Here is a 26056-nt window from a genome sequence, read left to right as displayed (position 1 = left end):
GCATGTTCTCTCTTTCACACACACACACACACGTTCTCACACACTCTCTCTCTCTCACACACACACTAGCTCTCTCACACACTCTCTCTCAAACACACTCTCTCACACACACACTAGCTCTCTCACACGATCTCTATCTCTCACACACGCTCTCAAAAGCACACACTCTCTCTCACACACACACTAGTTCTCTCACATGCTCTCTCTCACACACACACTTTCTCACATGCTCTCTCTCACACACACACTTTCTCACATGCTCTCTCTCACACACACACTTTCTCACACGCTCTCTCTCACACACACACTTTCTCACACGCTCTCTCTCACACACACACGCTCCCTCACACGCTCTCTTTCACACACGCTCTCTCTCACACACACTTTCTCACACGCTTTCTCTCACACACACTCTTTCTCACACGCTCTCTCTCACACACACTCTCTCACAAGCTCTCTCTCTCACTATTTCTGTTTCTCTCTAACTCTTTTCTCTCTTTCTCTCTCTGTCTGTCTCTCACTTTGTCTCTCTTTGTCGTTCTTTCACTCTTTGTCCTTCCCTCCATCTCTTTCTCAGTCACTGTATTCACCCTTCTCTCTCTCGCTCTCTCCCTGTCTTTCTGTCTAACCCTCACTTTATCTCTATCTGTCTCCCTGTCTGTATTTTGCTCTTTGTGTCTTTCTGTCTCTCCATCTCTTCATATGTGTGTTTTTCATCACTTGCTTTCTGTCTCTCTGTTTCTCACTTTTCTCCACTCCCCCTCTTTCTCGTTATGTGTGTATCTCTCTAGCGCTTTCTTTCTGTGTCTGCCTCTCACTCGATCTGTCTCTCTTTCCCCGTCTATCCTGTATTCTTTCTGTCTTTCTCTATCTCTATTCTTTGTGTCTTTCTCTCCATCTCTCTCTATCCCTGTCTTCATCCTTCTCTCTTGCTCTCTCTCATTCTCTTTTTTCTGTCTGTCTCTCACTTTATCTCTACCCGTCTCCTTGTCTGTCTCACTCTTTGTGCCTCTCTCTTTCTCGATCATGCTCCGTGCGTGTGTGTGTCTGTCACTCTCAATCTCTCTCTTATTCTGTCCTTCGCTCTTCATCCCTCTCAGTCTCTCTCTTCATCCCTCTCTCTCTCTCTCCCCGTTTCTCTCCGTGTCTCTCTCCTTCTGTTTCTTTTTTCATCTCTATCTCTTCCTTTCTTGCGCTCTATTTCTCTGGCTCTCACTCTTCATCCATCTTTCTCTCCACCCCCCCGTCCATCCCGCAAACATGTGCTCACTTTGTATCCTGACAGACACACTACAAGCGGAACAAATAATAAAAAAGAAAGAAAGGAAGGAAGAAAGAACCCCCCCCCCCCCCCCCCCTCTCAGCTGCCCACGTAGAGCGGCCATGAGGGATAATACACTCGCTTCCCCACACTACATTAATTTCATTTAGCGTGCACTCTGCGCTCAGGATAAATTGATTTCATTTTGTTTGGTTTTGACAGCCATGTTTATTGTGCAATGAAATGTAGCACGGCGCAGCGGGCTGACAGGATCCATCAACGCGGGGCAATCTGCTGACTGCCGGGGCAGGATGAAGGCATTCATTACCCCGCCAAAACGCAGCGTGCCTCACACACACACACACACTCACACACACTCCATCCTCAAGCTCAGGATCTCTCCATACCAGTGATTGGGGGGTGGGGGGAGGGGGGGGGACTGATTTATGATGCGCCCTCCAATGCCATTACTTCAGCACTGACACTGATTCATCAATTTATACACCAGCACGCGTGTCGATACGGGCAGAGGTGAACGCTGAACGAGTGAGAGGCACGATGACGCGTTACGCTGTGGATGAGAGGAAAGACGGGGCAGTGACTGACTTTCTTTTTTTGAGGGCAGGGGGTTACACAGATCTTCACAAACTCACAGAAGTCACCTCCATGTCGTGTGATACTGGAGGGAGGGAGAGAGAGAGAGCGAGAGAGAGAGAGTTAGAGAGTAAGAGTGAGTGAGAGAGTGAGAAAGAGAGAGAGAGACAGAGTGTGTATGTGTGTGTGTGTGTGTGTGTGTGTGTGTGTGCCTTGTCCATACACTGTTGTTCTGAAGATGTAGGTCTTACAGACACCCCGGAATCCCGTCGCAAAATATCGACTCTTTCTTCCGAACGTTAAAAAGGGGTTCATGTTCTGCGTGTGATTTTAAATCTCTTCGTAGTAAACCCTAAATCATTCTTTCCTAAATTCTTTCAGAAATCCGTTCATTTCTTTTCTTAAACAAACAAATAAACAAATAGAAATCATTTTTATCTGACGTATAAAATAAGAGTCTCTGTTCGTTTATGATTTGATCTTTTTAACTCATTTGTGACACGTGTCATGAATGAGAATTGAGTGATAGATTTTTAAAATTATGTTCAATTATATAATAATAATAATAATAATAATAATAATAATAATAGTAATAATAATTTCGCCAGGGATGCCATCACATTAAAACAGATATTTCTTTAACTATTTATTTATTTATCTTAGTTTGATTTGTTTGGGTGTTTGTTTATTTATATATACATTTAACCAGTGTTCTCACACAGAGACCAAACCCTCTTTTACAGGAATCTGTTTAATGATCTACGGCCTCATTTGCATACTCTATTACGATTTGCTTTTGAAGGAAAATGATAATAGAAGCAGTCGTTGTACTGATGTGTATTTTGAACAGTTTGACACTTCACGCGCACAAACACAGCTACGTGTCAGAGCGTGAGGCGTTAATTGTGCATAAATGTTATTATAAATGTAGTTTTTTTGTTTTTCCATGCATCTATGTCTATTACTGTGGTGGTGTGTTTTTTTTTTTTTCTACACTGCTCACAATAGAGGAGAATCTCAAATGTTTAAAAGAAATAAATCTGCTAAGATGAAAGGAGAAAACCGGGAGACGGGTTTGAACAGAAGCAGGAGAGGAGGCGGAGTTTCACCTCACAGCCGGGATGGGGTGGTGGTGGTGCGGGGAGGGTGGGGGGGGGTTCCTCCTTATTGTCGTCGCTGTTTAATAAAAGCGAAGTGGCGCACCTCCGACGTTTACAAATGAGCATTAATTGATTTCTCTCTGATTCCCACACGACATTTTAAAGAATTAACTAGTTAGGTGTGTGAGTGTGTAAATAAATATAGATGTTGGCACAGAGACGGCGACAGGGGAGAACCCCCCGGAGTGAGTCGGGGAGGAGAGGAGGGGAGAGGAACGCTTAATTCTGTCATTTACTGAGGGAGAGAGAGAGTGTGAGAGAGAAAGAGAGAGAGAGAAAGAATTAGGGACAAATATAGAGAAGGACAGACATATATGGAGAGAGAGAGAGAGAATATGAAGAGAAAGACATTTAGAAATATAGAGAGACAGATAAAGATAGAAAGAATGAGAGAGAGAGAGAGAGAGAGAGAGAGAGAGAGAAATACTGACATCAATAGAGGGAAAAAGATTAATAGCGAGAGAGAGAGAGAGAGAGAATATGAAGAGAAAGACATTTAGAAATATATATAGAGAGAAATAAAAAAGAGTGACAAAGATAGAGGGAAAAAGAGATTAAGAGAGAGAGAGAGAGAGAGAGAGAGAGAGAGAGAGAGAGAGAGAGAGAGAGTGAGAGAGAGAGAGAGAATCACCTCAGCACACCTGTCTTCAGCAAGCTTGGACTCGATGAGAGCGGTTGAGAGTTAACATTCAGTCTCGTCACACACACACACACACACACACACACACACACACACACACACACACAAACACAGAGCTCATATTCTGATTAAACCATTAAAATTACAAACACTCTGACTTTAATACTGCATGTCTGAAATTCTGCATTGTGTTTGTGTGTGTGTGTGTGTGTGTGTGTGTGTGTGTGTGTGTGTGTACATGATAGCGAGTGCAGAAGGATGAGAGCTTGGCATGTCCAGACCTGCTTCCTCCACCTATTATCGCCGTCCTGTGCGTTACACGGAGCTAAATTTCTTTTCACGTCTTTCACATCGTTTCACGTCTGTGCGAGAGTTTCATTAAAGAGGACACAGAGCTCGCAGCCTCGACCCCAGCCAAAACAAAACCCGGAGATCAGGGACACAACGCCGGGAAGGCCGAGGACACACTCACTCTCTCTCTCTCACACACACACACATACACACACACACACACACACACACAGGAACACGTACTGTATAATTTCCAAACTGACCATTAACATGTTCTCCTCTTATACCACTTACCAACAATTACTTTTTTTTATTTATTAAAGAATGACACTATTATATTGTATGAACGTATCCCCGATATTATTTTTCAGAACATTGCGATATTGCTAGATTATTATCGGATTTCACGAACATCTGCTACCAGCTTGTAGCCTTCTAGCATTAATGTAGCCGGCTAGCATTAGCACTCAACCACCGCTGTTCACAATGGCGACTGTATCGGGTGTTTGTTTACCTTTGAGTGCAGGTGAGGACACGTTCGAGTTGCACACGGTGCAGTTGGAGTTGGAGGCTGTGGAGAAGCAGATCGGCAAACTACTCAAAAAGCAGGCCCAGCTGTGTGAGCCGAGAGCCGTGGCTGAGACAACTCCCGCTGACGCTCACAAGTCCAGGGTAAGTTTGCGGCATGATACAATTATTCCCACCACCTCTACTCTGTGTGATTCTCTGCACAGGGGCCATGCATCCAGGATGCAACCAGCCCAGGTCTCCTTCACTCCGGCACAGACACACTATGGAACCTGGGTGCACCAGCACTGGAAGGCGCGGGCCAGACCCCGGGCGAGGACCTCTCCCCCTCCACCACCCCCAGTCTTCGAGATCTCCACCAGAAACCACTTTGCCCCTCTCCTCAAGACTTCAACTAGCAGTTATTAAACACCTGATTAAAAAACCTGACCTCCACCCCTCTCAAATGTCCAGCTATAGACCAATATCAAATCTCCACTTTATCTCCAAGATCTTAGAAAAGTTTGTACACAGCAGCTATGCTCGTACTTACAGAGGAACAACATTCATGAAATGTATCAGTCAGGATTTAGACCTCATCATAGCACAGAGACAGCATTAGTTAAAGTAGTAAATGACCTTCTACTGACCTCTGAGGGTTGTGTCTCCTTGCTTGTGTTACTTGACCTTAGTGCAGCTTTTGATACTATAGATCATACTATTCTCCTTGATAGATTAGAAAATGTTGTTGTATTAAGGGAACAGTCCTCTCCTGGCTCAGGTCTTATCTGACCGAACGTTATCAGTTCGTAGATGGAAATGGAGACTTCTCCACGCATACAGAGGTTAAATTTGGTGTTCCACAAGGTTCTGTTTTAGGCCCACTGCTTTTTACTTTTCATATGTAACCTCTAGGTCAAATTATTCGTAAACATGGAATTAGCTTCCACTGTTATGCTGATGATACACAGCTGTATGTTTCAGCGAAGCCAGAAGACAGACAGCAGCTTAGTAAAGTTGAGGAATGTGTAAAGGACATTAGACGTTCGATGCTTATTAACTTCCTTTTACTTAATTCTGATAAGACAGAAGTACTTGTACTAGGACCACGTGTAGCTAGAAGTAAGTTTTCTGATCTCAAGATAAGCAATATATTGTCGCTACATGATGCAGAAATATTAGTTCATGCTTTCGTCACCTCTAGACTAGATTACTGTAATGCCTTACTGTCTGGATGTTCCAGTAGGAGCATAAACAAACTCCAGTTAGTCCAGAATGCAGCTTCTAGAGTCCTAACTAGAACCAGAAGGTACGACCACATCACCCCGATCTTATCCACACTGCATTGGCTCCCAGTAAAGCACTGAATGGTCTCACACCATAGTACCTGACCACACGTTTGGTCATTTATGATCTGCCAAGCCTATTTAGATCAAAAGATGCAGGCTATTTGTTGGTACCTGGATTATCGAAGGCTACAGCAGGGGGAAGAGCTTTCTCTTAAAAAGCCCCACAGTTATGGATCAGTCTTCCAAGTAGTGTTCGGGACTCAGACACAGTCTCAGTGTTTAAGTCCAGGCTTAAAATGTATTTGTTTACTCAAGCTTTTTGTGAATAGGTAAAGGAGCAGATCCAGAGGCTCACAGGCATAGAGTGTTGTGGTGAACTGGGATGTTTGGATGCTCTCGCTCCCCCACTTTCACACCTTCACCCAGGTGTGTTGATGGTGGAGTGGTGGACCGACAGCGCTCATTGTTAAAAGCGCTATACAAATAAAACTGAATTTAATTGAACTGAAGTTCCCTCGCCGGCCTGTCATTTTTCTCTCTCTTGAAGTTAAAAAGGCAAAAATAATACACAAACTTACACACGTTATCGAAAAAACACAAAGAAGTGTAAATTCCTCTGTCCTGAACATGTCAGAAAACATAAAGTCTAAGCACGATTTGGTACCGTGGATTTTTATAACGTTGGGGGCGGGACATTTCAGATTCTAGAAAGCATTTGAGCGGACAGAAAACCTGACGAGAAGCTGAAGAAGGGCAGAATGATGTCATCAAATTTGTTGATCCGTATCGGTGGTGTAGAGAGACTGTACGTTTAACACATTACATCCACGTCCATTTTGATTTCATGCGGACTTGATTCAAGTTACAGCTTCACAGCGCTGACAGTTAAACTCTGACGTTACATAAACGTCTGCCTCGCCGATAAACCGTTACACACGTCGTCCGATTCGTTTCTTATTAGTACAGCGTGTCCGCTGTAAAAGTCCCTGCGAACGAGCTGTCGCTATGGAAACGTATTAGAACGAGCGCATTAATATCACGATAATAATAACAGAAAGAGTAAATAATTAAAACAATCTCCTCGTCTGGACGTTTCGACCCCACACCCCTTGCCTTGCTGGTCTGCGGTGTAGCTGATCTTATCACAAAACGTGGGTTTGGATTTGAGCGGTTTCCTGCAGCACCGACTCTCACAACGCTTCTTTTGTTTGGAGCGTCGGTTCAGAACGACTGCGTGACACCACGCGAGTCCTCTGCTGCATATGTAAGCGAACAACAGGCTCACGCTAAAACCCATTGTGGTATTTGTTAATGTTTTTCATCTGAGCTTAAAAAGTCCTAACGACTCTGCGGCGAGCCGACGCATGTGGCTCCTGCCTTTCTCTTCTTTTCTTTTTTTTTTTTTGCTTAATGAAGGAAATTTTAGTTTATTTCCAGTCTAGGCTATTTTCCAGCGCTCCCTTCTGTTCGGCTTTGGCGGCTCGTTAATTCGCTCCCCTGCATGCTAGGCAAATATTAGTTTAAGTAACCCGACGCTTTCTGCACGTTACGGCGACAACACAGGGGTCGCTTTACACCTCGGCGAGCCGTCTCGAATTCTTCCGAATGAAGCGCTCTGCTGTTGCGTGTCTATCGCTCAGTAATTTTCCTCTGCTTGGACAGACGAAGCCAATTCTCCACAACCTGAAGTTCAGGAGCTGCTACTAAATAAGGTAAATTAATGAAGTGACCGTAAAGTTTACACACACACACACACACACACACACACACACACCCCGTCCTCCTCCTCCTTTCCTCATCATCATCAAGCCCAGCACTAAGCTTACATTCTTTTCCCTTTTCATGGAGGAGGAAAGGAATTTGTTTGCGTTGGTTCAGTGGAAAGGTTCAGAACACTTAAACACCAAAGTACACAAACTCTCTGCATTTTAAACGCGGCATTCATCACGACAAAACAGTTTGTGTTTCGACCGGTGTGGAGATAAAACAGGGAGAACACCGGTTACCTGTTCTTTTCTATTTTTCTAGCATATAATTCATATAAAACACCCAATTTACCTAAAAATATCCAATTGAACCCATTACTCGTGAATCACTACATTGGGTGTTTTTGAGAGATTCGTCACTCATTCGTCCTCACGAAGTGCTTCGTACCGGTCCCGGGTCACACTGGATCCGGAAGTCTGTCCCGGGAACAATGGGTGTGAGACGGGAATACACGCTGGATGTGTTGGATGTGACCATCACAGGACTCCATGTGCGCACAGTTACACACACACACGCACACTCAGTGACACTTAGAGACAGTTTAGCATAGCCAATCCAGCTACTGGTATGTTTTTCGAAGTTCGGAGGAAACCGGAGGGAACCCACATGGATAAAGGAAGAACATGTGAAACCGCAGGCATGAAGGTGAATGAAAACATGTTCATTTATCTCTTCACTACATTTATAATCCAAAAACTACTGCAATAACCTATTCTATTAGCATTCTTTTATTCCCCAAATACCCTTCCTTGACTCAGTGTCCATCTCAGGGATTTGTAAAAGATTTATAATTAATACTCGTGAAAATAGGCTGAGTCCATTCAGAGGTTCTGGTTTAACAAACGAATTAGGATTACATTTTAGTTTTATAAACAACATAAACAAAGACGCATTTTTCACACGGATTAGAGGAGGAGGAGGCGATCTGGAACGCCCCCAGACGAGAAGAGATCGGGAATCGGGTAAACGGACTTCAGGAAAATGGCTGGAATGAAGCTACGAAGCTAACCTGTGCTCCCTGTGCTCGTCCTTTAAGTTGTCTTCCGAGTTCTGTCCATCTGACAAAGATCTGTCCTGTTTCTCAAAATATCATCTTAAACAGTGCTTTCTGTGTGCTTTGTTTCCACAGCGCCATGGAAACTGTTCGAAATATTGATGTTCGAGGGCCACAAAGGTGAATGACGCTTTGTCGAGTGAGTGCAATCAGACGTCCTGCGGCTCAGACAGAGAAGGGCATGCTTTGTCCTCCAGTCTGTCCTCTAAACACCTAACCGTGAAACGCCTTCAAAAACGTGGAGCTGGAGTCTCTTGTCAACACACACATACACACACACACACACACACACACACACACACACACACACACACACACACACAGAGCTCTGTCAGAGTTTTGTAACAACCAAACGTCAAGCTGGAACTTTACGTTTTCTGGAGTTTTCGCTTCTTTGCAGTTTCTCACTAACACTAAATAATAAGCTGCGATTTCTTTCTTTTTTTTTGTCTTATTAACTTCAAGAGCGAGAACAAAACAGAGACTGTTGAGGGAACGACTGCGTATCGCTGCTGTAATGTAATGACAACAGGAACTGGCTTGTTTTGTGAATGTAGCTATAAATGGATAAAACGTACATGTCATGTCATTGTTTCCTTAACAAAATACTGTCACGGGTAGCAGGTCGCTGTGGTGTACGAGGAATAAAACACTTAAGGACGTGCTGTTCTGGGAAAATAATCAACTTCAGGGTGGAAACCATAACGCCGCTTCGTCTGCGACTGAAAGGACTTCGGGAAGGATCTCATTTCCTTTCAGACCCTCGGTTCCTCTGGTTCCTATCAATCCCGCTGACTCGAAAGTTTCTTCTTCTTCTTCTTCTTTCAACCTGAATGATTTTGTTTACCCGGCAATGATGTTTCTGAAAATCAGTGGGACTCTGACTTTCTCTTGAAACCAAAATCAAAATAAGAACGCTAAAAAGTATTTGAAAAGCGAAAGAAGACATCTCGAGAAGAAATCCTGGAGAAGAAACCTTACCGTCAAGATCCTCCGGCCTGGTCAGGTCGATGACTCTCTGTCCGATCTTCCCATCGTCTCCCAGTTTTCCCAGATGATGCCCCAGGCTTTCAAAGTGGACTCGTTCCTGCACACACACAGAAATCCTTCATGAGACTTGCTTTTCTTTTTGTTTGCTTTTTTTTTTTTATTTATTTTTAGTATTTATCTCTGAACATATGATCAACCCTGATTTCTGTCTATAGAAACATGACATAACACACCATAGCGTAAGAGTATAAAAGACACGCGACGCGGTGATGTGCGGTTTGACGTACTCGCGTTCAGGAGAACGACATCGCGGAGGATCTTGTGCACACAATGGGATCGGGACCGCTCGCAAAAGCGCTCTTCTTCATCTTTCTTTCTTTTTTTTCCCTTACCTCCCCTTTTTTCCCCCCTCATCTCTGTAATCTTTGCAGCCCGGCATCCTGAGCTCCCCTGCCTATCATTTATTCAGAGCGTGTGCTTTAAAGAACGCACCGTGTTTTCCCTTTTGTCGTGTCACTTTCTGCTCCGATTAAACTTGGCGTCATGTCATACTCGACGCACAATGAAACCCTGTCATTCCCGCGCCCGGCAACAATATTAAATGTCATGTCCGCGCTCGCTGACAGAATAAAATAACAGTTTTCCGGGGGCCCCGGCTGAATAGTGGCCGCACATTACGCTTAATGTATTATGCAGAGGAAGAGGGCCGACCGCTGTTCGGGCCCATTGTGAAATGACCTAGTTCTGCCTGTGAGTGCTGCCTTCACTTCAGAGCATTAACGCAGCCTTCACTTCCTCTCTAAACACACGACACTTTGACTCGAAACGATCTCTCGCTCTACGACGGATGGGGAGAAAAAAGAAACCCCAGGGTGATTCGGATGCACTGGGCGAGTTAATCGCGTCCCTTTTGTATTTTCCGTCTCGTCCTCACTTTTTTTTGTTTTTGTTTATTTTTTTTATTCCACAGGTGAGACGACGATAACGGACACCGACAAGCACGTTAATCGTTCAGCCGTGGTAAATCTGCAGGGTTTGTTTGTACGACTAAAACACGATGACCCCGGCACCCATCTCCACGACTCGGCACTGTTTTGGGATTTATACGTCCTCTGGGACGAGTGCTAAGCAGGTTACGCCATGTCTTGAGGGGACTGGGGCAATTTTGGTTAACTAACAAATATCACCTGATGATTATTTAGAAAAATTATGATTATGTTGAATCTTTTCCTGTTCGTTTGTACAACAACAACAACAACAACAACAAAAACAACTTAAAAACTATTCCAATCGATCATTTTTATTTCAAATTTCACTTTTAACAGAAACTGGCTGCGCTAGAACGACGCCATTTTTTTTTTAATGACATTGTCATAAAAACAACGATGTCCCTTAATCAGGTAGGGGTGATTACTGACCACTGGCTGTTAAAAGAAAACATAAAAAGCATATTCCACGTCCTCCAGAACGTACAGTACGTGCTTGCAGAAGTAGACGATCTTTGTCCGCGCACCGAGGCCCGGCGAGATAAAAAAGATTGCTCCAATTAAACTCTCAAACCATCAATGCAAATACTCGTTTCCCCGTCGTTATTTATTCCGAAACCATTACTCAAAAAAGGAAGCGTGAATCAGTGAGATGCAGAGAGAGAGAGAGAGAGAGAGAGAGAGAGAGGGAAGAAGCACAGCAATTTCCCATCGCGCTTGAGGGAACAATCATTATTTATGGCCATCCGAGTGATTCTGATGTACAATTAACCACTACCTGCTTATGAGCTGTCATTAAGAACTGCCTGTCTTGACTGCGCTTTGCTTACTTTAAGTGTTTTCTAATTATGATATACGCAGGCGGTTCCCGCTGGGCCCGGGCGGCTTTGTGAAGATAAGATAGAGCTTGTTTCGCTCCGTGTGAAGCCTCCTACGCCACCGTATTCATCACCAGGCCACATTATTGCGCTTAATGAAAAGAGCACGCAGCCCCCGATGACAAATTGACGGATGTGCGATTAGTCGGATGAGGAACGGGCGATGTACCATGGACGGTCTGGCCCTGGAAAAAGGGTTCGGCGACGACGCAAGTGTTTGTGCGTGAGTGTGTGTGTGTGTGTGTTGGGGGGGGTTGTGTAATAAATTAGCCGCTTCTTCCCTTCCCTCGTGCTCAGCTGCCCTCTCTGATCAATCAAGGCCTTTTATAAACTCATGATCATTAAGCATCTTGTAGGACCTGAGATGGAAAAAAAGAGAGAGAGAGAGAGAGAGAAAAGAACAAGACCCATCCATCACGCAGTTTCATTAATAACCGTTGGTGCTTTAAAGTTTTTCCTCGCTGCACAGAGATATAATTAAAAGAACAAGTCAACAGGGAGCAATTGTGCACGAGGAGGGATTCCGTCTTTATTTCCACACCTCAGTATTTTTCCTCCAATTAAGCGGAGGATGGAGTCGGGACTGCCGGACTAGCGCTCGTTCGAGGCCACGGTCTGTTTAGGACGCATTAAATAGAACGCAATTGAGCGGACGCTCCAGAACAGTGCAGACGAACATTAGAATAAATGTGCACCGCATGAGCAGGCTGCATTTCCATTAAATTTTACACACTGGGTTTTATATACTTATTGGTTATCACTGCTATAATTTATGTCTCAGCATTAGGAGAAATTGCAGTTCATTTATATGTACAACATCTTTTCAGGGGTTTTTTTTTCTTTCTTTCTTTTTTGAAGATGAGGGGGGGGGGGGGGGGATCTCAGCAAACTCATCTTAACTTTACTACCGGCTGCATCAAGCAGTGTGATAAATTAATGGCATTTTTATTATTTTATAGTGTCATTAAATTTTTACTGATCACTCCACGACTGAAGAGCAATAAAGGATGTGCGGTATCCTGGGGACGGATCTGTCCAGCCAGGCAGATAGTCAGAGTCCTAGCCGAAGGTGCGTAAGCACTATTTATAATGAGCATTACACCAGCCAGAAGGCAGGAACTCCATCCAAAAACAAAACAAAACAAAAAGTAAGTAAAGGTAAGAAGAAAGGCCAGACGATGAGAGAGAATGAGAACCAGTGAGAGGAACAAGAAAGAAAAGGAAAAAGAAAAAGACGTGGTGGTGCACTCAGCGCCCCTCCCATCTTAACCGCGGCCTCTCTGGCGCACCGCTGGCGTTTTCCCTCAAATGCGCTCGGCTTCCAGCCTTCCACCCCACATCTAAAACTGTAGCCTCATGCTCCAAGGATGGAGTGGAAAAAAGTCACCCACAATAATCTCTGCTCCTTCCCTCCCCACCCCAACATTTTGTTTTTTGTTGTTTTTTTTTGTTGTTTTTTTTTACAGTAAAACGGTGGCAGGATGAAATAATGGGCAGCTGGAACTTCAGGAACATCTGGAAAGCGGCCAGGAGAACCGTGTCATCGCTGTAGCGAGAGCTTTAATCAGGCCGGCCGCAGAACATGTGCCGGAGGAGCCGTGTCGTGCTGGTGGCTCGCCTCTACTTATAAACGTGATGCTTTCCTCCGGTATAAATAGGCCTGGCTCAGGGCATATGGAACCCTGTTCCTTTCTTTTATTTCCTCCAGTCAGACCCATACACGAGCACAAAACAATCTCCGTCCTTGCCTTGTGTTGGAGTAAACGTCTACATCTGTGTCTAAAAAAAAAAAAAAAACCCCAAAACATACAAAATACATGTTCCTGTCTTCTCTTAAAGCTCGGTTCGCGCGAGTTTTATCGACACGAATGACCTCTACAGGTGCAGAGTATACACCCTAGTAGTTTTATTCTTTCCCAGGTGCATAAGGCTAATATCATGACCGTCACCAGACAAAAAAAAAAAAAAAAAAAAAAAGACACACACACACACACAATGAAAGTGCGTAATAGCTTGGCGAGAATCCGTTCACATCATGTCCCCGGCTTGGTGCTGAAAGCACAGAGCGCGCGTGTTATTGCCTCCACGAGCGGCGCGCGGGATAATGGACGGCTTTGTAAGGTCCGTGGTAAAGGAGTGCCGAGGGAACGCATGCAGCAAGTTGTAGCTTTCAGCTTCCATGAAAGCTTGTGGTGGTCTTACAGCGACGTTTTGCCATCCGTTTTAGCCTCTCATCTGTTTTCCATCCTCATGTAAGCAATCACAAGGTTATTTATAACGACACGGCTTCCCAGTAGTCGCGCGTTCTCCATTTCATCTAGCCTTAAGCACATGCACTTGTGTGGTGAGCTTTCATGCGGTCTCTCGGTCTTTCTCCACAAAAGCAGGCCTCCAATCCTCCGGAAAAGTCTTTTCGGCATCCAGTTTTATCCCTTCACCTGCCAGGGAATCGGAGCGGCGCGGCTGGCCGCTCTAATCAAGCAGCGGGGCTGGAGCGGCACGTCGGAGAACGACACAAAACCCCAGACGTGGCGTGGTGCCAACATGAGCTTTCACTTTCCAGCTCGTTTCCTATGCGGAACAGCAGATTCCACGGCCATACCATAATTGTGCATCAGGCTGACAACTTTGTCTCGTTTATTGAGCGAGAACCAAAAAAACAACTTCACCCACAACACGTGACCTTTCAACCTCCACGGGGAAACGGTCCGTTTTATTTCTCAGCCGTCTCGCTTTAAGGTCGGGCTCCAGGCTTTTCATTCCATGCTGCGTTGAGATCATTTGTTTTGCCTTTTTTTTATGAGCTCCGAGCTCTAAATGACCCTGAACTGTTCACTGAGTCCTCGAGGATCTGTTAAGAGCGACCTCGCTGTGTCTTTCCTTATCGCAGAAACTATTCACAATAATGGAATGATTCCAGAAGACCATCGAGACCTCGTGATCAGGAATACAGATAAAGAAGGGGAATTTTAAAAAAAAATTTTTTTACACACATTACCAGAGGTACGGTCCCAATATGGAGGCATATAAATGACCTAGTGTGTCCCGCTGTGGTCAGCTCTGTAGAACGGGGGCTTGTTAGGTTTTTTGACCAGAAGCCTCCGCTGCCGCTTACATATCACGGCTCGGTGTGAAATTCAGGAGACGTTCGGATCTCAGTAGAGACTGTTCTGTTTCTGATCCCGAGCCGGGACACGTGCCTGCCCGTACACACTCGAACCCACAGCTTTGTTTAAAAGGACGTCTGTTTTTCCATCTCTGGAGCACTCAGATAAGCAAGGGGTTCCCAGTTAGGGTCCGGGACAGCGTAAGTCCAGAACAGTTTGGTGATTTCAGCTCCGAATAAACCTGGTGAGTCGGATGTACTTGAACACTATAATCACCAAACTGAGGTTGTGCACCTCCTGATCTAAAGGCATTAACGTAACAATGCTCGACAAAAGCACTTGCTGGCAACGGGTTTGAATATAATCACATTTTTGGAAATTTTGGATGGCCGAATCCATGTAAAGCACGATTTACTTATGTGGCAAAAAAAAAAAAAAAAAAAACTCCATGACTGGCAATTTCCAACAGCAGAAAAAGGAGCAGAAAATTGGTTCCTGGGCTGCCGAGTAGAGAAGATTACACTTTCTGGCCTTTGTGAGGGCCGACCTGAATAGACCTCAAAATGTACACAGAGGGAAATGCAGCACACATTGGCTTCCACATCTAAAAGGTAGCTGGAGAAGATTTTGAGGAGCTCCATTTTTTTATTTTTTATTTTTTAACTGTTCAAGGGCCCTCTGCATTGGGAAAGAAGGACAGTGAATGTTCCAGCTCATCAATAATGCAGAGGAGAGGAAGGGGCTGGAAGCTGCAGACGCTCAATAGGCTAATACACTGGCCTTTCACCTTTCTGATTACAGTTTGGGAGGCGTCAGCAGAGGAATACATTCGAGTTCCTCAGCATCTGCCATCTTGTATGGCATCGACTCTCAGATACGGCTTCATTAGCAATGGAAATAACAAACTTTCAAAAATCCGAGGCCTCGGTTGAGGACTTAAGACTTTTACTCCGCTCCTTGGAAACCGGAAGCCGGAGGATGTTCTAGTTCTAGTCGAGATGGAAATCTCGAAATAAAAAAATCATTCCTGATAAAAGCATGATAAATAATAGAGCCACCTAACTGTCCTCTTCAGACAATTCTCCATTTTAATAAATATTTGAGAAAACGTAAATCACGAGAGTGTTTATAAAAGCTTCTTTTTTGTTTCCTCTAGTGGGAAAAGGTGAAAAAAGGGATAAACAAACCAAAAAAAAAAAATTAATAAATAAAACAAGGTTCACTAAAGCATGAATATTTTACACGAGCGACGTGAGGATGAGAGCTATATAAAATCTAGTGCAAAAAGACACAGACAGAGAGAGAGAGATTGAGAGAGAGAGAGGGGGGAGAGAGAGGGAGAGATGATGTGGTTAGAAAATAAAAGAAAAAGAAAATGAGAGAGGGAAAAAAGATGATAGAGGACAGATGACAGAGAGAGAGAGAAGGAGAGAGAAGGAGAAAGAGGGATGAAGCCCATCCTTATTGTGCTCCTCGGACACACTTTGTATTAAAAGATGAATTGATCCATTTGTAAGCAGCACTTAGCCCCACTCTCTGGCTCGGTCGTTACACCGGGATAAATCAATATTTAATATCCCCCTCCAACAGCCCCAGTAGATGATTTTAACCTCTCCTTAATCCCATTTTACCTTACCTTTCCAGAATTGTCCAGGCAAGCTTTCACCATGATAAACTCCCAAACAGTCGACTAGGAGGCAGCTATTAAAGCAGCATCCAGTATTTATGTCAGGTAGGACACGGAGCTGAAATATTAATATTCTGAAACTGAGCAAAGAAAAGGCTTTTAACTGGAGGCTTTTTTTCCCACCATCGAGTGTCGAGAGATACCCAAGTGACGATGGTTTCCTCCGTCACGTCCTATACAGCGGCTTGTATAAGTATTCCACGCTTCCGTGTCATTTTATTTTGGATTTATGTGCTTTTGTTTGTGTTCTGGTCCTGTCTCCCCTCCTGCCCTGCCATTGGTTTATCATCACATTGTGGTCACCTGTTTCATATTAGCCCTCGATTTTGTCTCGTTTGACTGTTTCCCGTGTTTCGTCGCCATATCTTCTTGAATATATTTGTGCACTTCTAAACACGAGGTTTGTGTTTTCTAGTTCCTGTTCCATGTATTTATGTATTTATTACCCCGGTTTGTTGCTGTCAGCCTGCGCTCTAATCCTTGCTTTCACTCCTGACTACGACTCCTGGATTTCTGTTAATAAAGAACACGCCGAGTTTACACACTTGCATCACGCCGTTCAGCGCACATAGGCTTAATTGCGATTATACGTCACGAACCTACACACAAATCATTCATGCCTGTTGCTGTGAAACTCATAAATTAGGTCAAAGAGTTGCCATGAGAAGTCACATAAGTAGACAACGGAGTTCATCTGTGTGCAATTAAAGGGTCATGTGATATCGATATGAATTTTTATTATATACAGCTTTCAGAACAAGTCTGGGGCAAAGTTCTAGATAAATATCAATCAGGGTTCGGGGTTTTTTTTTTTTTAAATATTCCGACAAATTTTTTTGAACACTGTTCAATCCGTAATTATAAAACGGACAGAGACGTCTGGCAGAGCTGCAGCCTAGAGGAGGCCATCCACTAAAGAATGGATTAGTCAGAGAATCAACCAAAATATGGGCAAGATCAAGGGAGGTGAATACACATGCGAGCCGCGTATGTGTTTACACGCTATATTGTGAGCGTCTGCTGGTGCGTAGACGAAGGTAGGTGTCTAGGAGCTGTGAACGGACACCGCTGCGAAGTCTTTGTAGGACAAAATGAGAACGCATCGTGAATTTCTCAAGCGTGATGAAGCCACAAACCTCACCTCGGGTTTGAGCTTCAAGGTGGAGTGCTATTTACATTATCAGATGCAGACAGACTTCGGGCTTCAGAAGGAAAGTACAAAAGAGCCGATGCCATTTTCTCTTATTGGCTGTCGGTTCAAAATGCGTCATAAAACAAACTGCCGAAATGACAACTTCAAAAAAAAAAAAAAAAAAAAAAAAAAAAAAAAAAAAAAGTAGGCGAGTCTTTTTTTTTTTTTCTTCAAGGTTCTAGTACCTATGGAAACTAATTATCATTTGTTGTCACCTTCCTTTTTTTTTTTCGGGCCGAACGCTGCCGAAGGGCTTCCTAGCATTACCTTGCCCTTACATCAAAGTTCCCCAGTGAAAGCACATCAACTCTAACTGCCACCTTAATGTTTTTTTTCTATAGCACGGAGGCCTAAAAGATGACTTCGGGGCAGGGAACAGAGGTGAGGAGTGACGAGTTAGCCGCCTTCTCCACTGCTTAGAAAAACACGGAGCTTTCTTAAGCTCGGCACACAAATAAGCAGATGAATAAACGCGGGATATAGCGTGGAAAACAAAGTCAAACCCGGACAAAAGAGCAGCAGGGGAAGAAAAAAAAAAGCGCCAAGCTCTACCTGCCAGGAACAATACAGACAGGTGTGTACTGCCTGTTGACAGGCGTACCTTTTCAGCTATTGTTTAAAGAGCACGCCGTTCGTGTCATGTCACAGCATATTCCTCAGCTTGGCTGACCATGAGCCAACCCCAGACTTCACGAGGCAGGGAGAATAGCTCACGACTGAGGACGGCGGGGAAAAAAAGAGCGAGAGAAAAAGACGCAGGTAAGGACTGTGCACTCACATACCGTATCCACCTCTGACAAAAGACCCAGAAGAATAACAAGCTTAAGTGCTAGCTACGAAAAAAAACTCCCCTCATAATGCTGTCTGTATAAACCCTGAGCATTGTGTTTGAGAAAGCCAGATTTTCGCTCTTCTGCCATGGGGAATAAAGAAGAAAATTGCTGGAAAAAAAAAACACCAACAATGGAGTAAATAGTATTCTTAATCCGGGGAATTCTCTGAAAGCTCCAGGGAGATTTAAGCTTTATTTTGTATTATCTAGGACTCCGATTGGAGGCTTAGGGTTAGATATGTTACAGTCATGCCCAGTTTCGAGGACACACTTTAGCCTCCGCTTAGTGCCACACACCAAGTCCTTCAAAGTTGTAGCTCCTCGGATTTTTTTTTACATATACATTGACCTACTTTAGCATGTTAGTTGAAAGTAATTAGGCACTAAAACATCTAAAATATTAATGATGCTCCACTCCCAGATACTGCCTGCTTACCCCAGCCAACTGGCAACGTGGCATCAATCAAATGGGAGCGAGCAGGGATTTTTCTAAATCTCGATTGACTCATTGATTGAAGATATTTTTAAAAGGAGTCCCTTGGAGTCATCGTACAAAAGCGGGACTCTTCCGCACAAGGGGTATGTCGCCTTTAATTGGGCCGGGCCTTCACGGTTTGGACCTGCTCAGGGGGCAGTGCTGGAGGATCCGATATGTCCATCAAACAGACAAACCAATAAACATACACACAAGCGCACTATCGGGCATGCCAATGTCAATAACGCACAACTGACCATGCCAAAGTCAATCACATGAAGTCTTCTGGACACACATCAGGGAAATGTTTTTATTTTAAATCTTTTAAAGTAGATCACCCTCACAAGACATAGATGCCATTGCTTCATATCTATCTTCCAAAGAACTGTGCCGGTAATCATAAACACCTGTCCTTATCCCAGGACTATCATGATACGGTAATCACGCTATGTGGTGTCACCTGGAAGAGGATGGGTTCCCTTTTGAGGCTGACTATATATATATATATATATATATATATATATATATATATATATATATATATATATATATATATATATATATAAAGTGGGCACTTATGAAACCTAAAAAGAAAAATGGGACACGGAGTGACAGATGCTCACCTTGTCACCCCTGCAGTTGTTAAGACCGAGGCCTGAGAGAGCCGAGAGTTTAGCCTCCATGCCCTGTTGGTGATGCTGCAGCTGCTCACGCTGGATCTGCTCCCTCATCTTCCTCGCCTCCTGGATGGCCTTCATCACAGCATCCTGGTCTCCAAATAGTGCCGTGGAGTTCAGGTTAGACAAGATATCTGCAAGGGTGTCAGACATGTAAATACACGAAGACACACAACGGCAAACTCGTTACGATGGAGGCCCATTGAGTGAAAATGACACTCTGGGAGGTCTGGTTATCAACTCTTGATGTGCGGAGGGGAAAAAATAAGGCAGCAATCTTGGCGTGTGATGCCTTTCTGTAATTAGTGGATCAAAGCGAGGTGAGGCTGGGTGAGGCAGTTAAAACTCGGAAATAGAACAAAAAACAAACGCCAAGTCTGTGTTTAAAGACCCGGTCCATGGAAAGAAGGGGAAATGAATCTAGTCAACTAGCATGGTCTCGCTTTAATGAAAGACTGTTTTTAGCTAAAGTCAGTTGTAACTTCCGCATGCAAAAAAAAAAAAAAAAACAGGCTTAATATGAGAGGTGAACCGAGAGCTTTGAAAGAACTAATTGTCAGCGCCAGCATCCATTACACCAGGGTGGCTGTAATGCCGGGTTCGGGGCAGATTAAGGGGATGTGGTTGTGTAAATAGAGCAGTGTGCATTGGGATGAATGCATTTTAGTTGGGTGTGACATGACAGAAAGGATCACAGCAATGTAGTCTACTGGCATACTTATAAATAGGTCTGTTTTGTCAAATGAAAATTTAAATAAAATGTACAATTTTTAAAAAGACGGAAAAAAAGAGAGACGTAACAGACTGTATGACAGTGTATGCAGTGATGGCTTTAATATCAAATCAATGCAATTATTTAAGATAGATTTTTTGAACAAGTTTGTCCCATATCATCACCTGAATATAATATTTGATGGCGACAATATCATTTGTTTATAAACATATATAATATATTTAAATCGCAACGCTGTTGAATTCTCAGCTGTGAGTTTCTATATATTAACGCTCTCATTGAGCAGGACTCACCCAGAGATGATCCTCGGCCCAAAGCGAGTGGACTAGGGATGCCTCCACTCTTGGACTGGCTGTTCGGACTGCTCTTGCTGCCCGGGAACAGGCTGTGTGTCGGGGACATGGGGGATTTCACTGGCTCAGCTGTCTTAGGCCGGGCCGAGAGGTTCAAGGGCTGCGTTCCCTCCTCCTGCGGACACAAAAATTGATGTTTAGAATGTGCACCATCCAACAAAGAGATATCAAGACAATTAATTAGCCTGACTCCGCCTAAGAGGCAGGCTGAGCATTCGTCGCCAGGCTTTGTGCCATGCTGAAGCTCCTCTGTGTCTCAAGGCTGGGTTTTGTTCAAGCTAATTAAGTCGTGGTGTGATTCTCTAAGGTGTGCCTTTTTCTGCTTACCTGTGTTCCACCAAAACCGTTCCCTGAAACGCCCGTGATGTTGAAGAGAACTTCATCTCACGTTGTGTGCTTAAAAAAAAAAAACGGGGGGCTCTTATTTGGCAGAGAGTCCCACTGTCCAAACAGATGGACCACATAATGAACACTGCCTGGAGCTTCTTGGAAATCTGACTGCCAATTACAGTTTGTCATTCAATTACACATTAAATAGTCAAACAAAACAGATTGCCAGCTAATTAAGCACAGCATATCTGCATATGGCCCTAACAGAGCTAAACGCCGGCTGTATAGTTGATCAAAGTCGTAATTACGAAGATTACACGGTTCATGTAACAAGTTTCAGCTAAACAAATGGGGCTGAATGAAGACAAATGTTTTACGTCATGTTTCTGAAATAAAAGATCAAGCTGTATTCAAGAGAGCTCCGAACAGACCATGGACCAGAATCCTGTTTAAGCCATCATTACTGCTGAAGAAGATCCAACAGTACTTCTCTATTGTGCTCTATTGTGATATTAAACTAAACGTTTCCAAATGTGCACGTGTTCTGAGTTACAGCAGCAGACGTGGGGAAAGGAAAACTGATGATGTATACAGCTTCTATTCAAAGATGAAGACTGTTCCAGCATGTGTGTGTGTGGGGGGGGACGGGACGGGATGGGACGATTCTAAGGAACAAGCCGTCACCAAATCACGAGCTCGTTAATTTAAATCTCCGCTTATCGATTTGTGCTTGAGATATAAATATATAGAGTATGCCTTTGATGTAATCTGGTTTGGTCTGGACCACACTGCAGGATCGGGGGAATTTTTTTTGTTTTAAAAAAAAAGGCTGCCAACTTTTGTGAGGAGAAACCACATGTACCTAAAAATGATTCTCCGGGTGCGCACAGAGCCATAGCAACCCCGTCCACACAGTTCTGCATGAAAGAACGAGAGCCTTGTAAAAGTCAAGCCAGATTGATGGGTTCTGTGGAGAAAGAGGCGACACAGTACCACGCTCTAAGCTAACGCTACCGTACGACTTCTTTTTTACGAGTTGTACATTTTTTTTATGTGCGTCCCTATTTCAATACTAAATGCGAAACACTGGTCATGGCTCGGATTTTTACACCCTTCGTGAAGAGACTTCCAATCCTCAAGTTCTCCTCTTACTCTTGATTCCATGGCTGATTTAAGAATGCGGAAAAAAAGGCTCGGGTCAAGCACCACTCCGGGCCACACTTAAATGTGCCCCTCTTCACACTTTCAGAGCCAGACAGGAGACGTCCACGTGAGGCTTTAGTACTCCTGTTTGCCTGATAGACTGGTGGATTGCAAGCTCACAGACTGGGAGATAAAAAGAAAATTCATATACAGTATACTGTTCATATTCTTACTGGTCCTTTAGGGCATTTTCACACATCGCCCAAGATTTCAGAATATTTAGTAGGAAGTAGGAAAGAGAACCGGTCCTTGTTCTGCTTGAAAACTGCGGTCTGGGGTTTGCTTCAACTGACCCATGGTGCAGTCTGTATCATGTATGGAAGCTATCCAATATCAGCACGGCATGCCACGTAACCTGATTGGTTCAAGTTTACATCATGTTACTTCCTGTTTCAAGCTCTGGAATGCTAGCGAAAGGGCTGTTATGGTCAGCTGAGGCGATGGAGCGCCTTACTGATATATAAAACCAGACTTTCATAGGAATGGAGCACTGTAATTGACTCTTCTTTGTGGTGCGTGGTGCATGTAAGCATGCACAGCTAAAAAGTCTTTGAATACAACAGCAATGCCTCGTTTACAAGTATTCCTGCACGATGCCATGCCATGCATCCAAAACACACTGTTCTTCACTGTTTTGGTACCAAAGGAATATAACAAAAAAAAAACAAACAAGACCAGTCCATCCCCAAAATAAGCCCAGAACCCTGAGTGTGGACTCGAGTATTCAAGTCGTTGTATTTAATGCCCTTGATGCCACTCCATCCGTACACTACCTAACACGGCTGATTTAGAGAAATGGAAACAGGTCATACCTTGACCTGGCCCAGTGGGCTGGAGGACCTCTTCTCACTCTTTGGCCCAGGTGAGAGTGGCCCTGCAGAATTGGGTGGCTGGGGCAGTGGTGCCATCTTGGCTCCTGGAGAGAGCTGCATGCTGGCCAGCTGGGCGGCGTACAGTTGCTGCAAGGAAGGAGGAAAAAAAACCCACAAGGCGTTAACGTCCCAAGCCAGGCACCATTCAAAACCCTGTTCTCCCCCACACTCTCCCTTTCTCTCTCACTCTCTCCGTTTCTCTGTCATTCTTTTCTTTTATGTCCTCGTCTTTTTTTTTTCCATCCTGGCCCAGAATCTCTGCTAAAGATCTAAGATAGATAGAAGCCCTGCAAAACCACATTTGGAGATCATTTTTGCTCTGTTTTTCTATTTATCAGGTTTGCAGCCTGAAGGAAAACTAAGATCTGATTTCTCTAGTGATTTATCTTCCTCCATAGACCGCTTTCTCCTCTGGTTGGTACCGACTCTACATCACAATTCGGACACCTGAGCTGCCATTCTGCCTTCAAACAGTATGTTAGGATAAAATGGAAATGGTACATGTACCATCGCCCATGTACCGTTTCCCAGACTCACTGCAGTTGAGTTTCCATGACACATAAAAATCAAAGACTTAAGACAGGAACCCAGACAAAGCAAATTCTTACCACTCTTATTATTTTCCTTGGCTCAGACTCCCAGCCTGGCACGATTAACGTTTCAGTTTTGGTACAAATTAAACAGACGGGCTATGGGCTGTTAAACCTCAGAATGTTTTTTTTTTTTGGGTAAAGTGTTGGGAATGTGCATTTGAGCAGTTTATATTTCGACGAGGCTGATCGTCTGCCATATCACATTGAATATCATGTTAATTTGACTCGTGAAATATTAGCAGACAGAAGAGGGGAGAAACCTACCAGCAGTGTAGTCATTCAAATGAATTAAATTAAATTCTGGCAAGAAAATATAGACAAAAGTGTTCATGTGTGTCTTGCAGTATTAACAAGAGCCTGTGAATAATTTGGCTGTTTCCCATGCCCCATTGAGAGAAAATCCTGGATGCACTTCTTTTAGCCCAGAGGCTAGTATTGATTAGCAAGCAGGTAAGTGTTTAAATTGGCTTTTGTCTCCAAAAGTAGGTAAGAGGGGTCAGACTAAATAGCCCATGGCCTCCCTGGCCTGACACATAAAATTTGCATCTGGCTTGCATAACCCCTTCAAGAACAAACCAGAGAGAAACAACTACTACCAAGTTTCTTTGAGTTTTCACCGGCATCTAAAGGGTTTGCTGTTCTTTGTGTCATTCGGCCACTTAACATGGAAAAAAAAAAGAGAGCATATAAGCGGGCACGTCTGCTCTCTCTGCACTCATTTCCTCTTGTCAGCAAGCTGCATAAGGACTCCATTTGTCTGAATTGGAAAAAAGTGGCATGAGCATTAGTGGCTTGTGCCCCACCTCAGCTAGTCAGACAGAAAAACTCAGTCCTGGACAAAGCTCTTTGTGTCCACTGTGTATCAGAAGATATAAACACAAAAATGCTCTCCACCGCCCGAAGTTAAACACTTGCACACTAGTGGTACACAAAAGGGGTCATTCTTCGGCAGGGGAGCTGGGGCAAGTGACAGCACATGGGCACAGGAAATGGCAGGCTGATTAGGTTCACTCTGTGATAGTATAGCCTTACTGAGCCATATAAATAGAACAGCCATTGTGTGTTCACTTCACAACCACAATCGACATTTCGCTTCCACATGAATTTCCATGAAGTGCCTAAACACAAGAGCCTGGAGTCACTGTTTTCATGTGACTAATCTATGTCTTGAAGAAACACATGAAAGGAAGTCATCAGTCTGTGGCTAGCGGTGTGGATGTGGATGCTGCCCATCCTGGATTCTGAGCTCATAGGAAGAACTTTATGGTTCCTCAAAATCAAGACCTATAATTGGAATTTGCTTCAAATGAGATAAATAGACAGAGGTCCAACACGCTAGAGATAGTGAGAAAGTGAAGGTGAGACACCCGTTAGCATGCCAGGACACATCTAGTTTTGGATGAAGGGCAGTAGTAGGTCTGGGGCAGGGGCAGAAGGAGCCGATGGTAATGAGGGTCATGCTGAAAGTCAATGGTCAGACGAGAAATGGGCAGCAGGCAGCCAAGATTGGCTTCATGCCTCTGGTGCACAACACACCCGCACCGAGAGTGATCAATTCTACCACCTCTTAAAATATCTCTACATTCTACAAATCCCATTTGCTCAGTTATTCTACCATCAGGGCAACAAGGGCAATGAGTCATGGTTTAATTCAGCTATAAAGAAATGTTATATAAGTTTAGAAGGCTTCTAAACTTTTCTATTGTAATGTGATTCTCACAAATTATGGATAAAAAGTCCCATATTACGCTTTGTAATTCTATAGAAGGAAGTGATGTAGTACTCGAGTCCTGGTCATGAACATAAGTCATAGACTCGTAATGAGACTTGGGTAAGTGAACGCCCTTTCCCAGAGAAAGAAAGACTGGCGTCCCATCCAGTATGTATTCCTGCTTCATGCCCATTGTTCCTGGGATATTCTCCCTGACCAGGATAAAGCACTCACTGCATATGAAGGAATGAATAAAAGTCATTTCTTTAGTATTACGTAGCATTCGTTTAAAAAATACGAAATTCATAAGGCACCCTAAAGTTTGTCTCTTGGAAGCAGAACCCTAAAAGAGAGGGTTTCACTTTCAGAATAGAGCTCTTTAGACAGCTAGAGTCTTTAAGAAACAAAGATCCCCTGGGGAAGAATTTGTTGTGATTCAGTTTGGTTTCAACAGTGCCCCTGATGGATTGAACTTGAATAAGGAACGGTGGCAACATCCTCCCCGCATTCAGGACTTGACTCGAGGGCTTTGGATTCGGATATGAGCGCGAGATAAATTAGGTCATTTTCATACTCACACTTTTTCCCTCCCAAACCATAATATATTACAATCCAGAGTTTGGAACATTTAAGTGAACACCAAGTTCAGATCAACCAGAGATCGGCTGCCTGGAACGCATCCAGTTTCTGCACTTGACCAAAAATATTGAACTCTGGGTAAAACTCAACAACTGATCTCTGGCATGTGGGATGAAGCAGTCTACAAAGGAATGCCTTAAAGATATACAGAGAAAACTGTAGGCATTCAAATACAAGTGACTACAAGTATGAACAAACCTGCAATGATCGCCCAGAACTGATCATGGGTACAGAT

At 43.8% G+C, this 26056-nt stretch overlaps 1 protein-coding gene across 11 annotated transcripts in view; it reads right to left on the bottom strand.

Annotated features, from left to right (window-relative positions):
• sox6 (SRY-box transcription factor 6) overlaps positions 1-26056 on the bottom strand; it is a 194982-nt gene that overhangs the window by 14472 nt on the left and 154454 nt on the right. For all 11 annotated transcript variants that reach the window (XM_053683309.1, XM_053683311.1, XM_053683312.1 and 8 more), the window contains 4 exons: positions 22819-22965; positions 20414-20588; positions 19334-19521; positions 9545-9650 (listed from right to left, as the gene is read on the bottom strand). In XM_053683309.1, the coding sequence (XP_053539284.1) occupies positions 9545-9650; positions 19334-19521; positions 20414-20588; positions 22819-22965 (616 nt within the window). The remainder of the gene's footprint in view (positions 1-9544; positions 9651-19333; positions 19522-20413; positions 20589-22818; positions 22966-26056) is intronic.

This window comes from Ictalurus punctatus, chromosome 10 (assembly GCF_001660625.3).
Source record: "Ictalurus punctatus breed USDA103 chromosome 10, Coco_2.0, whole genome shotgun sequence".
NCBI lineage: Eukaryota > Metazoa > Chordata > Actinopteri > Siluriformes > Ictaluridae > Ictalurus > Ictalurus punctatus.
Note: the sequence above shows the minus strand (reverse complement) of the source record. Positions and strands in the feature narration are given on the sequence as shown.